Source organism: Bos mutus, chromosome 25 (genome assembly GCF_027580195.1).
Source record: "Bos mutus isolate GX-2022 chromosome 25, NWIPB_WYAK_1.1, whole genome shotgun sequence".
NCBI classification, from domain to species: Eukaryota; Metazoa; Chordata; class Mammalia; order Artiodactyla; family Bovidae; genus Bos; species Bos mutus.
This window is the reverse complement of record NC_091641.1, coordinates 15255263-15271423: the sequence shown is the minus strand read 5'-3', so window position 1 is coordinate 15271423 and position 16161 is coordinate 15255263. Positions and strand designations below refer to the sequence as shown.

The 16161-nt window shown below is 45.9% G+C and overlaps 1 protein-coding gene across 1 annotated transcript; it reads right to left on the bottom strand.

Annotated features, from left to right (window-relative positions):
- Nucleotides 1-5964: 5964 nt before the first annotated feature.
- On the bottom strand, nucleotides 5965-11738 carry LOC102280916 (zinc finger protein 689). Its single transcript, XM_005888803.3, has 3 exons — nucleotides 11185-11738; nucleotides 10863-10976; nucleotides 5965-8887 (listed from the first exon to the last, which is right to left on the bottom strand). The coding sequence occupies exons 1-3, from the start codon at nucleotides 11387-11389 to the stop codon at nucleotides 7704-7706; spliced, it is 1503 nt and encodes a 500-aa protein (XP_005888865.1). The 5' UTR covers nucleotides 11390-11738; the 3' UTR covers nucleotides 5965-7703.
- Nucleotides 11739-16161: the final 4423 nt, after the last annotated feature.

Genomic DNA, 16161 nt, shown 5'->3' with positions numbered 1-16161 from the left:
CAAAATTTGATTAGTTTTAGGTTATATTTATCATTTTTGCAGTATCATTGGGTTGTATTTTTCATGGAACATAAGGATGGAAGGAGCCTTAATGGTTTTTTTAGTGTAATTGTGCTTCTGCTTTGCTCTTTTTTTTACCATTGTTGATGAGGTACTGTTTTTCCCCTTGGTGGAGATAGTTTAGTACTTCAGTTATAGTATATTTTGCATGTAGTATATTGTTTATATTATATATCATCAGTAAATGTATATGTGTAAGTACACTATGATAATAGGGTTTTACGGTTATTGTATCTTGTCATTTATGGCAAATCATGTTCCAAGGTGACTCATTTGCTGCTGCTTCCTAGGTCAGGAACACTCTTACTGGTGATGGCATTTTTCTTGTGACAAAATGAGAGCAAGTCATTTTATGAGTTCAATGCATTAAATTCCATTCAATGAACATTTTTTGCATAGTGGCAAATTTGGATGTGGCATTTCTTCTATAAATGTCAAGGGTTAGATATTAGTAAACTCCCCTGATAGGAAAATTTGTGTTAGAGAAACTTAAGAGTGGACAGAGTGTAGAGGGGGCTTCCCAGATAGCTCAGTTGGTAAAGAATCCGCCTGCAATGCAGGAGACCCTGGTTCAATTCCTGGGTCGGGAAGATCCCCTGGAGAAGTGATAGGCTACCCACTCCAGTATTCCTGCCTGGAGAACCCCCACGGACAGAGGAGCCATGGGGTTGCAAAGAATCAGACACAACTGAGCGACTAAGCACATCCTGTTAAGGAAAACGTGCCTCTAAATTTCAAGCTAGAAAGTCACTGGAATAACTGTTCAGAAAAGAATCACAACTAAATGATTTTTTTAGATTTTTAGTATATACCTTAAGAATTGTGTACAAATTGAAACATCTGTGCACCGATCCTCAAAACAACCAGTAAAATCTCAATTATAGAAGAAAAGGAAACAAAACAAAAATGAGGGTAGTTTAAGGGACCATTGAGGGAACATCAAGCAGATGAACATTCGCATTAGAGAGGTCCCAGAAGGAGAGAGAAAGAAGGGACAGAAAACCTATTTGAAGAGATAATGGCTTAAAACTTCCCTAGTTTGGCAAAGAAACCAGACAACCAGGTCCAGAAAGCAGTGAGTCCCAAACACAATGTCCACAAAGAGACCCACACCAAGACATAGTTAAAATGTCAGAAGATCCCACATGCCTCATGGCCAAAAAACCAGAGTATAAACAACAGAAGTGGGCTTCCTGGTGGCTCAGTGTAAAGAATCCGCCTTCCAATGCAAGAGTCAGAGGTTTGGTCCCTGGGCCAGGAAGATCCCACATACCTTGGAGCAACTAAGCCCACAGCTATTCGGCTTGTGCTCCAGAGCCCGGGAGCTGCAACTCCTGGAGCCCGTGTGCCCTGAAACCTGTGCTCCGCAACAAGGGAGGCCACTCCAATGAGAGATCTGAGCACGGCAGCTAGAGAGTGGCCCCTATACCCCACAACTAGAGAAATTCCACAGAGCATGGAAGACCCAGCATAATCCCCCGCTAAAAAATTGTGATAGAGGGTTATCTTTCTTGTTTCTAGGGTGCTGACAGATTGATTCCTGTTTTAAGTGCTGGTTACTCAGATGTATTCAGTTTGTGAAAACTGAGCTGTACACTTGTGATATGTGAACTTATTTGTATGTGTATTATGCTTCAGTTTTTTAGCAAAAAAATCTGTTCTCTAGTGTTTTTCCCATCCCTTGAGGCAATTTCTATAACCAGTTTCTTGTGTCCTTCCTGAGTTATTTTAAGCATATAAAAGCTTACATCTTTTTTTTCACAAGTACCATATGAATCACACTTCACTGCTTTTTTTCCCTCTTTCACTTTATATCTCTTGTGAAATGCTCAATTTCAGCACGTATGCTGCTGCTCCTGCTAAGTCGCTTCAGTCGTGTCCGACTCTGTGCGACCCCATAGATGGCAGCCCACCAGGCTCCCCTGTCCTTGGGATTCTCCAGGCAAGAACACTGGAGTGGGTTGCCATTTCCTTCTCCAATGCATGAAAGTGAAAAGTAAAAGGGAAGTCGCTCAGTCGTGTCCGACTCTAGCAACCCCATGGACTGCAGCCCACCAGGCTTCTCTGTCCATGGGATTTTCCAGGCAAAAGTACTGGAGTGGGGTGCCATTGCCTTCTCCTCAGCCCGTATAGTTCTGCTTTTTTTAATGGGTCTGGGAGCATCCTCCTAGCTCTGAATTCAAAAATTAGAGGTCTAAAAGAGAAGCAGTTCTCAAAGACATCATGCTGAATGACATAAGCCTTAGACAAAAGAATACATGTTCTGTGATACCAACTATATGAAGTTTAATATAATGGAAAATGAATGTATGGTTGGGACAAAATTATAACAGTAGTTGTCTCCGGTGGGGTGTGGTTGGGATTGGCTAAGTAAGGGCCTGAGGGAAATTTCTAGGATGGTAATGTTCTGTGTCTTGATAGGGGGTTGGGTTAGACAGATGGGTGCATTTGTCAACATCCAGCAAAATACACTTAAAATTTGTGCATTTTATGTAAGTTTGACTCAAAAATATGTAAAACAGATACTGAGCTCTAGTTGATGACATGCATGCTGAAATGTTTAGGGGCGAAGTGTACTGATGATGACAATGTCTTTGAAATGCATCAGAAAGTAAAACGGACTGGTAGAAAGATAGGTAGTTATGTGATAAAGAATAGAATAGTAAAATGCTAATGGGTAGAAAATAGGTGATGAGTATATGGGTGTTCACTGAAAAATTCTAAAAGTAAAATGTTGGGAGGAAAAGAGAAAGAGAAGCAAGCTGGGTATTGCCTGGACAAAACATGATTAACCATTTTAAAGTGTACAATCAGGCAGCATTTAGTGCATTCACAATGTTGTATAACCACCACGTCTCTAGTTTCAAAGCTTCATCACCATTGAGACTTTGATTTGGGGTTACATTTATTCCTAAGTATTCTTTTTATGCTATTGTAAATGGAGTTATCTTTTTGGATTGTTCATTGCAACTGATTTTTGTGTGTTGATTTTGTATCTTGAAACTTTGCTGAATTCATTTATTAGCTCTTAGTGTGTGTAATCTTTAGGGTTTTCTAGATATAAGATCATGTTGTCAGTGAATGGAGATAATTTTACTTCTTCCTTTGTAATTTGAATGCCTATTTCTTCTTCTTGCCTACTTGCTTTGCTTGAAACCTCTAATGTAATATTTACTAGAAGTGGCAAAAGCAGACATTGTTCCTAATTCCAGGGGAAAAACTTTTAGTCTTTCACCACTGAGTATGTTATTAGCCGTGGGTTTTTCATGTATGGTTTTTTATCATAGTTTCCTTCTGTTTCTTGTTCATTAAGTGTTTTTATTGTGAAAAGATGTGGAATTTTGTCATTCTTTTATTGCATTAATTGAGATGGTTTGGTTTTTTTTTCCTTCATTCTATTAAGGTGACATATCACATTGATTAATTTTTGTCTGTTGACACATTCTCAAATTCCAGGAATAAAACCCACTTGGTCATGGTATATAAACCTTTTAGTATACTGCTTTGGTTTGCTCATATTTTGTTCAAGATTTCTATGTCAATATTCACAAAGGATATTTGTAATTTTTTGTAGTGTCTTTGCCCGTCTTTGGTATCAGTGTAAAAGTTTTCAAAATATATGCTGGACGCAAATTCCATTTCAGATCTGTGATTGGCAAATACTTTCTCCCAGTCTATGGATTTTCACTCTCTTGAAGGTGTCCTTTGAAGCACAAAGTAGTTTTTAAAATTTGGGGTTTTGGCTGTGCTGCATGGCTTACGGGATCTTAGTTCCCCAACCCGTGACTGAACCCAGGCCACAGCAGTGAAAGCACTAAAGTCCTGACCACTGGACCACCAGGAAGCTCCCCCAATTTTGGTTTTGATGATCAGCTCATCAGTTTTTTCTTTTGTCACTTGTGCTTTTGGTGTCATAGCTTAGTAACCATTTCCCAATCCAGAATCACAAACATACTTATGTCTCCTTCAAAGTTTTATAGCTTTCACGTTTAGTTCTGGGGTTCATTTTGAGTTACTTTTTGTGTCTGATTAGAGGTCCAGCTTCTTCCTTATGATGTCCCAGGACCATTTGTTGAAAAGATTGAGACTTGAATTGTCTTGCACCTTTGTTGCAAATCAATTAATCCTAACTATTAGGGTTAATTTCTGGAAGAACATTTTCTCTTATTTAATAAAATTTCTCTCATTTGGATCTCTTAAGAATTAGAACCCTGAAAATTCTAGTTACTTTCCTTCTCCCATGCCCAGCCACCCTGGTAAACGGGTGCAGGTGTATTTGGTAAAGAGTAGGAAGACTTACAGCATGTCTTTGCCAATGTAACAAAGTCCTTCATCACAGGGACCCAGCCTCCTATCAAAATGCCCCAGCTTTGGAATTGACACAAATCTGAGAATTTGTTGAAGACAGGGCCTTGCATTTTTGCACACTCAACAAGATGTGTAGCGACATGAGAGCCCCAAGGAGGAGCATTTCCTAACACTGGCTTTATGGCGTTCTTGTAAGAACTACAGACAGGAATGTATATAAAGTGCTTAACACAGTACACAGCACATCACAGATGCTCAACAAAGTAGCTAGAATACTAGGCAATGGGCCAAAGAATAAACAGTGGATACAGTGAATGTAGACTACTGTTTCAAGAAATTTAGCTGAAAACAGATTAGGACAGAGGCCAAGGGAAATTTATTATTTTTAAAGACAGATTTTAGTATGTTTATAGGTTGGTATGTATGTTCCAGAAAAGAGATTCTGAAACTAGGACTTCCCCGGTGGTCCAGGGGTCAAGACTCCACTCCCAGTGTAGGGGTCCCAGGTTCAATCCCTGGTCAGGGAACTAGAGCCTGCATGCACAACTGAAACCTGGTCTAGCCAAATAAATAATGAATTTTTTTTAAAGGTATGTTTGTACCTTAATAAAAAAACAAGACTCTGAAACTATAAAACTTAGAGAATAATAGATGGAGCAAAGTCCATGAGGGGGCAGAAGTAGAGGAAATCCAGGCATACCTGTATTGGGAAGCACTGTATGAGGGGCCTCCCCTGACAGCAAGTAAGAACAAGTGATCACACAGAACTTTTGGAGTGACAATAGAGTGGAATGTTACGGGAGTTCTTATTTGACACCCTGTTTTCTTAGTGAAAGAGAAGGCAGTCAGTGGTTTGGGACCTATGAAAGACAGTAATGTTGAAAGTTCAGTTGAGGATGGAGTGGAAAGGCTGGCTCCTCTCAGCAGCGTTGTAATTGTCTTCCTTCATAGCCCACACATAGGCATAAAGACAGATGGGAGATAGATCCATAATGGCATTGTAGATTAGTTCATTCTTTTGGTCACAAGTAACAAACTCTTAACTACCAGAAGCAGAAGAGAGAATTACTTGGAAGAATACTGGGATCAACAACTGACTACAGGGACTTTCCTGACGGTCCAGTGATTAAGAATCCAAGTTTCCACTGCAAGGGTCATGGGTTCAGTTCCTGGTCAGGGAATTAAGATCCCGAAAGCTATATGGCACAGCCAAAAACAAAAACTCTCCCACTGGCTATAGCTGGTTGAAGATCAACCAGCTGAAGTTGGGATCCTGGGACTGATGAGGTAAACCTAAGAACTTGTCTCATCTCAGCCCTCTACAGACCACATACTGGGATTGCCTACCAACAGCTCTGAAATTTTATGAGTTACAATTGAGGTCCAAAGAAATTTCTAAAATTCCTAGGAAAGGAAATAGTTGGGTTAGCCTGGTGATAAAAGTAGGTAAAAGAATCAGTTCTACAACAGAAGGTGAAGCAGAATTCTAATAGGTCTCTGCTAGGGAAGGGCAAGGTTTCCATCAGAACTATAAAAATGTCTCCTCAGTTAAGGAACTAGATTTATATTTTATAAACAATAATTCCACAAGGAACATAGTCACTCATCAGACATTTTAATGAATCCCAATCTGATACGACCTCTGCTTTGGGGGTAGCCCATCAATCCAAGAAGAAACAGTTACAATTCAACTTGCTAAAAACCAGAACAGAGGTAATTACAAACACTCTGCCCCAGCCACACATCCCTGGGGCTGATGGCAGAAGAAATGAGGGAAGAAGCAATGGGCAGGAGGATGACCAACTCCAAGGTTTGGACTATACATCATGTTTGGAAATTCCAATTTGGTGCAGCTCCCCAAGGCCAAGTGGTAGGCCTTGTTTATTTAATTCAGTAAAGTTTTACTGAGTACCTACTTAGGGATGGGTGCCATGAAGGCATATCAAAGGTTAAAACATGTTGCTGCTGCCATATGGAGCTTCTGTGAGGGAGGCAGGGATGAACATAACTTGATGACTAGACTTCTGCTTCATATTCAATTACCTAACTTTCTAACTTCCCTGAATGGCCTCGCCTCATTTCATGAAAGATGCTGACAGAGGAATCAAAAGAAGGTTCTGTACTAGTGTCTCCTTATTCTCATGAGACTTAGGGGGGAGCGAGACCCAGTTCCCAAGAAATTCAAATCCACCAGATAAAGTACAAGCTGGTCCTGGTTTTACTTCTTGCTGCTAGACCACAGTTCCCCCACCCTGCTTTTCCTTAAAATCAGTCTCCCAAAACTCACTGTGCTTATGTCCCAGACCTACCTTGAACCAAACTTCCAAATGCAGAATGCAGAAGACTTAGCTTCACAGCACGTGGTTTAAAAAGAAAAAGCTTAGATATATAGGTGTCTGCAACCCAATAAAGCCCTGGTACACTGTCACCACCTCCAAATCCAGTACAATCTAGACCTCTTCAAACAAGTACAGACCAAGGGGGTATAGTGCACACTATGATGCTGGCTTATTTTGTATGACTTTTTAAAAAAGACATCAAAAAACCAGCACCTGCCTGGGGAGAGATCACGTGTGGGAACTGAAAGCCTGTCTTTTAGGAATGATTGACCAAATTAATGCTATTTAACCTGAAAACAGGGAGGCCTGGCATGCTGCGATTCATGGGGTTGCAAAGAGTCAGACACGACTGAGCAACTGAACTGAACCTGAAAACATGGAAACGTATCTGTGATTAAGTTTTCTGAAGGGCTGCCACGTAGATCAAGTTTTAAACATATTCTGGACAAGGCTTCCAGGGAAGGAGAATGTAGTACTTAAGGGCCTTCTAAAAGTCAGAGCTATGCCACAGTGAAAGGACCCGCCTTGTGAGGTAGAGAGCTGCATTAAGGGAGGTTTTAAAGGGCAGATCACTTGGCAGGAATACTGTCAAAAGGGGGCTAAACCAAGTTTGTTTCAAACCTAGCAAGGAAGAAGAGGCAGAGGAGGGGGAAGATCTTGCACCCCATGAATGGGATCCTCCTGACTGCATGCACAAACTAGAAAACACAGCCCCTAAATTAGATGGGGAGAACCTTTAGCCTGATACCCCACACACAAGTCCTTTAGGACAGGGCAGGTTGAAAAATTTTTACTGCATAATGTCCCCTCTCGTCACTGAGGCTGTCTGTTCTAGACGCAGGTATTAAGGCAGCCAGCATGGTAGAATACACTAAACTTCAGCTCTGTGTAGCAACAGGGTTTTAGTTCTGACTCTGACCTGTATGATCAGGGGGCTCCTTCCCTTTTCTGGGCCCCCTCCATGAAGTGAAATGAACTTACACAGTCCCTCCCCTTCTAAAGGGCCTGGCCTTTCTGGCTAGGCGCCCCTATGGCAGATCTAGGGCCACAGTTCTGGACGCCGGGGATACACTTGTGGACCGCCAGAGACCACCTCTGGCGGAAGCAGCGGCCACACTCCAGGCAGGGGAAGGGCTTCTCCCCCGTGTGCAGGAGCTGATGCTGAGCCAAGTGGCTCCACTGGGCAAAGCGCTTGGAGCACAGGTCGCAGGCGTAGGGCCGCTCGCCCGAGTGGACGCGCCGGTGACTGGCCAGCAGTGAGGGGTAGGCGAATCGGCGACCACAGTCATCACACGCGTGCAACTTCTCCTTCTCCTTCGTGTGCGTGCTGCGGTGGATGGCGAGGGAGCCGCTCCGTCGGAAGGCGCGGCCGCAGTCCGGGCAGGGGTACGGCTTCTCTCCCGTGTGCAAGAGCTGGTGCTGGAGCAGCGTGCTGCGCTGCGAGAAGCGGGCTTCGCAGTGCTCACAGGCGTAGGGACGTTCCCCAGAGTGTACCCGCTGGTGACTGACCAGGCGAGAGGATGACGAGAAGCGCCGCTCGCAGTCTGGGCATGGGTAGGGCTTCTCGCCCGTGTGGATGCGCTGGTGGATGACCAGGGCGGTGCGCTGACGGAAGCGCCGGTTGCATTCCAGGCAGGGGTAGGGCTTCTCTCCGGTGTGTGTGCGCTGGTGGATGGCGAGCAGGGAGGGGTAGGCGAAGCGACGCCCGCAGCTGGGGCACTGGTGGGGTTTTTCACCCGTGTGCGTGGTCCGGTGATTGGCCAAGGACCGACTCCTCCGGAAGCAGCGGCCACAGTCAGGACAGTGGTAGGGCTTCTCGCCTGTGTGGATGACCTGGTGCTGGGAGAGGTTCTTGCGCTGGGAGAACCGCTTGCCACACTGGTCACAAACGTAGGGACACTCCCCAGAGTGTGCCCGCCGATGACTGACCAGCAGGGACGGGTAGGAAAAGCGGCGTCCACAGTCTGGGCAAGGGTAAGGCTTTTTCAGATTCTGGGCACACTTGTGCCTCTGCAGGGCTGGGTGATCGGGAAAGGTACAACCACAGTCAGGGCAGATGGGACTTCCTGAGGTCTGCCGGGGAATCAGGCGGGGTTTGCTGGGCCGCCGGCCACGCTTCCCCTTTCGGGGTGCCTCCTTAGGCGGGAATACTTCCTTCTCTTCATTCTTCTTTCTGGTTTCTATATGGACACAAAGGAGAAATTAACAAATACTGGGCTTCTACTCTTTCCTACTAGTGTTACAGGTTATAAAACAATCAGACTCAACGCCATCTTCAAGGAGTGTCAGTGACACAGACAACCAACTAAGTGAGACATACTGCTCCAGAATATGGAGGGTATTACCGAAGCCCCTAATCCAGCTTGGAGAAGTCAGGGAAGGTTTCTTGGAAAGATTAAGCTGACTATAAAAACTAAACAATTTTTGAAGAGGTTAAATTTAAGGCAGGAAATGAAAACAAATGAGGTATGATCTGGCAGTAACTAGGTCATAAGGCCCTCTAAGTCCATGCTTCTCAAATTTTATTGTGATCCTAATCATTTGGAGGGTTTAATGAAACACATTAGGGCTTCGCAAGTGACACAGTGGTAAAGCTGCCTGCTAATGCAGGAAATTCAGGAGATGAGGGTTCAATTCCCAGGTTGGGAAGAATCCCTTAGAGGAGGAAATGAAAACCGAATCCAGTATTCTTGTCTGGAGGATCCCATGGACAGAGTAGCTTTGTGGGCTACAGTCCATGGAGTCGCAGAGTTGGACATGACTCAGCGACTGAGCATGCAGGCATGAAAGAGACTGCTGGGCCCTACTCCCAGTTTGGGATTCAGCAGGTCTAAGGTGGGGCCTGGGATTCTGCATTTTCTAATACACTCCCAAGTGATGCTGCTGCTGCTGGTGGTTGTCTGAGACCACACTCTGAGAACCAAACCTAAATATACAGCCAAATCAACTGGGGCCACTAAAAATACACACACACATACACATCTATATAAGTATATGAATAGTTCTGGGATAGGGTCCAGAAATGTGTATTTTCACCAAATTCCCCAATTGACTTACATATAACTACCAACCATTTGACAACTGCCTTGGCAAAAACTGAAAAGTTTTTTTTTTTTTTTAACTGAAAAGTTTTAAGCAAGGAAGTATGTCAGAACTTAGAAAAATCCCTGCTCTTAGAGAACCTGGCAAAGAGACTCCAGCCCAGAGTTGCATCTGCCCCTGTAGGTGGATCTGGGCTCCTTCTACCTGAATGGCCTTAATCAGAGCCTTGCTTCATCCTAAGGGCTAAAGATTCCTGCACTGATCAGGGTCACTCGGCCAGAAGGGCAAAAAGAGGCCAGTGCACGCCAGACCACTCTTCCCCATTGGATCCTTTCAATCCACACCTGGAAAACTCAGAGCTATAGGCTCTCTCAGTGTTAGCTGCTCAGTCCTGTCTGACCTTGCAACTCCATGAACCACAGTCCACCAGGCTCTTCTGTCCACTGATTTCTCCAAGCAAAAATACTGGAGTGGGGTGCCATGCCCTTGTCCAGGGAATCTTCCTGACCCAGGGACTGAACCTGGGTCTCCTGCATTGCAGGCAGATTCTTTACCTTCAGAGCTTCCAGGGAAGCCCTACAGGCTCTCTTGGAGCCCAATTTAAAACAGGCTGGAGGCAGAGTCCTGGGAAGGAGGCAAGAGGGTGGTGGAGGTGGAGGTTTAGTTGCTCAGTCATGTCTGACTCTTTGCGACTCCATGGACCGTAGCCGACCAGGCTCCTATGTCCATAGGATTCTCCAGGCAAGAATACTGGAATGGAGAGCCATTTCCTTCTCCAGGTGATCTTCCTGACCCAGGGATCCAACCAGGATCTCCTGCATTGGCAGGTGGGTTCTTTACCACTGAGCCACCTGGGAAGCCCCAAGAGGGTGGTAACTCTTTTTAAAAGTTCACTGATCCATTTACACAACAGACAACTGCATGTGGTCAGTTTAGAAATTGACAACAGGGACTGGACACCATCACAGAGACAAAAACCCTGAAGTTGTGAAAATAAATACAGTAAATGGAGCATTCCAGCTGGGGTCATAGCTACCACCCCTCGGCACCGAAATACTCTGGACTGAGTCATCATTAGAGGCTGCAAGCCCTCCAGAGGCATTTTTCACTCACTTCTTTGGACTGCTACCCCTTTTGGGCACTCCTGTGGATCCAGGGCAGCCGTTTCCCAATCATCGGTATTTCGTTCCAACCAGGAGATGAGGGCTGGTTTGGGACCTGCGCACCCTGGGGGAAGGAGAACCAGTCAGGCCCAGCTCATACACAATGCTGGGTAGATTGATTTACCCGGTGGCATCATCTGCCCAGCCCCCGTCCTCCTCCCCTGACAACCTGGTAGCAGGCCAGGACCCTGGACTTCTACACTCCCTGCCTCCTCCCACCCCCAGCTCCTCCATCCCTTCGGGCCGCGGAAGCAGACTGGGCCGGGCCTCACCGAGCGCGCCCAGGTGGCCGTAGGTCTCCTGCATCACGTCCCGGTATAGGGCCCTCTGCGCGGGCCGCAGACACCCCCATTCCTCCCGGGAGAAGTACAAGGCCACGTCCCCGAACTTCACCGCCCTCGGTCTCCTTCCCCTTCTCCGGCCGGGTCTGGCCTCTCCTGGTCCCCGCGCGGGAAGCGGAGCCGAAGGCCGCGCCATTGGACCCGAGAAGCTGGCACCACGGCCTTGCCCGTCCCAGCGTCGGCCCCTGGGGGCTGGAGGGGCCGGGGATTTGGGAGCCCCCGCCGGACCCGTGCGGAGCGTTCTGGGGAGGCCCGGCGGGAACCGGAATCAGCCGCCTGCGGGGCTAACGGAAACCTTTCGCTGTTATTCAGGAAACTCCTGCCCGAACTTGGATGAAAGGCACCGGAAGATGCCTTCGGGGAAAATGGCGGCGCCGCTACTGCACCGCCTTTGCCTGAGACACAGGCAGCTTCCAGCTATCGATTTTATTGACCGGAGCGCCATGCGGGCTGCCTAACCTCTTTGCCCTCAAGTGTGATGGCGCTGCGATTGGGCTTCACGCCCTTCCCCCCCCCCCGTTCCACGTGCTCATTGGGCGGCGGCCGAAGATCGAGCATTCTGATTGGGTGATGCCGAAAGCGGCCTGTTTGAACGAAGCCAACGGAAGCGTAAGGGCAGAAAAGCTGGACCCTCGGGTCGGGTGACTGCCAGGAGTCGTGAGACAGAAAGGGCCGAACCCGTCGGGGTCAGGAACGGCCCCTGTTCCCTAGAGGTGCAGCCCAGCTGAGGGAAGGAAGAATTTCAGCGACGGAGCCACTCTGGCCAACCGGGGGCCGCGATTTCCCTGGGTTGTCTTTCCTGGCTTTCTCTTCCGATAGTGAGTTAGTTCCTTATTGCCCTTTGGGGAAGGGGATTAATGTTAGTGTTTCCTGTGCGCAGGTACCACGCCCAACATATTACACATTTCAACTTATTTTGTGCTACTTCTGTGTGAAGTGATGGTTATCATCCTGGTTTTACCGATGAGGAAAAACTCAGAGGGTACTTGCTAGTAAGCAGAAGGAACAAAGATTTTGTGGTACTGAAGAAAAACGCACCAGCCTAAAACTTGAGAGTTGAGTTTTATTCAAGGACCTTAACTGAGGACTATATTCTCTCCGATAGCTCTGAGGAACTGCTCCGAGGAAGGAGCCAGTATATATAACAGATTTTGGAAACATTTTTGGAAATAATATTTCCACAAAAAATATGTGTTGGAAATATACCCATTATATATATGTGTAATTATAAAATCAAAAGATTATTGCTGATCACAAAAAAACCCCGACATTTCAAATTAATGATATTGTGCTTTTCTCTGTTGGAAGAGCATCGGAACGTGTTGAAATTGTTCTTTAGATGTGCAACTTATTGTAACTATCTAGCCCAGTACCTAAAGAATAGAATGTTTCCTGTATTTTTCTGTCTTGAATTCCCCTCAGGGTGCCCCTTAGGACAGGGGCAGGGGGACTTGGCGGTTTTAGTGGCTGATGGCTTGATGGTGGGCAACATTTGCGGTTTATTCATTCATTCGTTATTCATTTATTCATGCTAACATTGTGGCATGAATAGCAGGATATCTTCCCTCTCCATAGGGCCCCGCCCTCTTGGTGGCCCCCGCCATGCTTGTGAGATCTCAGTTCCGCCATCAGGGATTGAACTCTAGCCACACAAGCGAGAGCCTGGAATCCTAACCCCTTGGCCACCAGGGAACTCCCAATACAGGGCCCACCCCACCCCCCATACAGGGCCCCCTCTTGGTCATAAATTCAAGTAAGGTTTAAGAGGCATTTCATGATCAATTTGTCCCATGGCACCAGGAATTTTCATTCCTAGGTCAGAGGAGGATTTTATTGATCAGCCACCCAATGTGCTATTTTTGGAATAGGACCAGGAAATGTTTTCCCCTGTTGCTTCTTCATACCTAGAGTCACACTGTTACAATTATTTAATATAGAGTTATATATATATATATGATCAATTGCCTCAAGACATTTAGCCACCATTAATTCTGTTGGAGGCCTGGTTATACATTAGGTAATGCAAGAGGCAACAATCTTATAGATAGGCTATAAGTAATACAGCTAGTAATACTAATAAGATTATAGTACAGCAGAGAAACAGGGCTTCCCTTGTGGCTCTGTCAGGAAAGAATCTGCCTGCAATGAGGGAGACCTGGGTTCAATCCCTGGGTTGGGAAGATCCGCTTGAAGAGGACATGGCAACCCACTCCAGTATTCTTGCCTAGAGAATCCCCATGGACAGAGGAGCCTAATGGGCTGCAGTCCATGGGGTTGCAAAGAATGGAACACGACTGAGCAACTAAGCACAGCACAGCAGAGAGACACAAAGCATACATGATTTGAAAACAACAAAAAGAGAACAAATTTCAATGATTAGTATAGCTAGTTGTGATTTGGTTATAAGAAGCCATCAAGTCCAGAGGTGAACTAGCTATGCTCAGTCACTCAGTTGTGTCCAACTGTTGTGACCCCATGGACTGTAACCCGACAGGCTCCTCTGTTCATGGAATTCTCCAAGCAAGAATACTGGAGTGGGTTGCCATTTCCTATTTCAGGGGATCTTCCCGACCCTGGGATCAAGCCCCCATCTTGTGCATCTCCTGCATTGGCAGGCAGATTCTTAACCACTGTGCCACCAAAAACAGTATAGCAGTTCCTCCGAAATTGAAAAATAGAATTTATTACCTAGCAACTCCACTTTGAGTATATACTCCAAAGAAGTCAAAGCAGGGTCTTAAGGAGATATTTATGCACACACGTGTTTATAGCAGCATTATCCACAATAGTCAAGAGGTGGTAGCAACCCAAGTATCTGTGGACCAATGAATGGATAATGAAAATGTGGTGTTTACAAACAATGGAATATTAACCAGTCTTAAAAAATTAAGAAATTATGCAACATGCTACAACTTGGATGAAACTTGAGGACATTATACTAAGTGAAATAAAGCAGTCACAAAATGATAAATACTGTATGGCTGCACTTACATGAAGTATCTAAAGTAGCCAGTTTCATAGAAACAAAGTAGCATGGTGGTTGGGTGATTATCATGGGCTGAGGCCCTGGGAATAGGAAGGTGTTTTTTTTTTTCTTTTTTTTCCCTCTTCTTGTTTTCTTTTTTGTCATTCTAGTGGGGTTATAGAAAGGATTATATACCATGATTGGATGGGAGTTAGCCCAGGGGTGCAAGGTTGACATGACATCTGAAAATTAATTCATGTAATACATCATGTGTCAATAAAATAAAGACAAAGACCACAGAGTCATCTTAACAGATGTGCAAAAAGAATTTGACAAAATCTTTTACATTTCCTTTACAGGCAGTGTCCAGAAAAGGCACATCTACAGAGACCAAAAGCAGATTAGTGGTTGCCAGGAGCTGAGGGAGGAGAGAATGAGGAGTGATGGCTGAGGAGTTTCTTTCAGGGGTTATGAAAATGTGCTTAGTTGATTGTGGTGATGGTTTCATAACTCTAAATATACCAAAAAAAAAAAAAAAAAAACCCCACAACCATTGAATTGTACAGTTTAAACGGGTGAATTATATGGTGTGTGAATAATATCTCAATAAAGCCGTTAAAAAAAAAAAAAAACACTATGTCTTGCCTGGAGAATCCCAGGGACGGGGGAGCCTGGTGGGCTGCCGTCTCTGGGGTCGCACAGAGACACGACTGAAGCGACTTAGCAGCAGCAGCAGTCACAGACATAGCAATATGATCGTGGTAAATAATTATAAAAGGCTTCCTAGACACTCTAGGACAGCCCCTCCCCAAGCTTCAGCTCACTGCGCCCTCTTTTCCTCTCCCCTTCAGGCATTTTGCCCGGTTTGAGTAATCCGCTTCTGCGGCTCTCGTCTAAGAACTCGCTTAATTAGGTACGCTGTGAATAGACGAATAACAAGCAAAAATAGGCACAGGGAGGAGACCACGAAAGACCCTCACAGAGCGCCCCCAGGTGGCCGTAGGTCTCTGCATCACTTTCGGTAAAGAGCCTTCTGCGCCTCAGATTTCACTTCTCCAAGAAATACTCGGCCGCGGCGGTAAAGCTTCACAGCTCACAGCCTCCTCGGCGAGATCCAGGCTTTGGGCTTCAAGTGCGGAACGGTGCTGGTACGGCGCTTGAATTCTTCCAGTCCCCAAGTCCTGGATGCCCCAATCCAAGGGCCACTCTCTTTTCCGAGCCAAGGAGCACTGCCCTGCTAGACCCAGCGTCTGAGTCGGCCCGGATCTGGCTACGCATGGGGCCAAGCTGCGGCCAAAACAGAGGAATCATAGCGTCGTGGGTCACTCTAGGACTCAAGAGTGAACAAAGGTATCGGAAAATGCCCTAAGAGAATATGGCGGCGACTGCCTTCATAACCATCATTCAAATACAGTCGGAAGCTAGTCATTCGTTTCCTTCAGATGATCTTATCAAATAAGAGCCAGGTCCAAATATTTAGCTCCAGCTTTTAAAACTCCTAACCCCTCATTGGTGCTTGCGGAGATTAGCTTGAAGACGTGTCTTCTGACAACGCCCAGTGATTGGACTGTTTACATCACTGAAATAACGAAGTCCACGCTGATTGGCCTCCTGGGCCAGCCTCCAGGACGCTGTTGCTAGGTAACGCCTGACAGGGGGCTGGGTTCGCAGATCTGCAGCAGGCGTCCCCAGGAGGTTACTATGCAGGGAGCCCGCACTGGTCAGCGCCCTCTGGGAGATTCTACGTCGACTCTTTCTGTTCTGCTGACCCCCAAGGCCTCAGAGAGTGCGTCCTGACAGCAAAATGAACTGGGTTCCTGTCCTGAGAGATGCCAGTTTTATGGAACTGAGCACCTTTATGGAATTTCTACATTGTTCCAGGTGCAAAACAGCCTTCTCATTAGAATCATCTAACCCTGAGCAATGCTCCATGTGAGGGCAGG

Excerpts from the sequence above, each read along its gene's own strand:
- LOC102280916 (XM_005888803.3), bottom strand. The coding sequence starts at position 11,389 with ATGGCGCGGCCTTCGGCTCCGCTTCCCGCGCGGGGACCAGGAGAGGCC. Across the intron at positions 10,977-11,184 it reads CGGCCACCTGGGCGCGCTCG|GGTGCGCAGGTCCCAAACCA; the intron begins GTGAGGCCCGGC and ends TCCTTCCCCCAG. Across the intron at positions 8,888-10,862 it reads AGGGGTAGCAGTCCAAAGAA|AAACCAGAAAGAAGAATGAA; the intron begins GTGAGTGAAAAA and ends GTGTCCATATAG.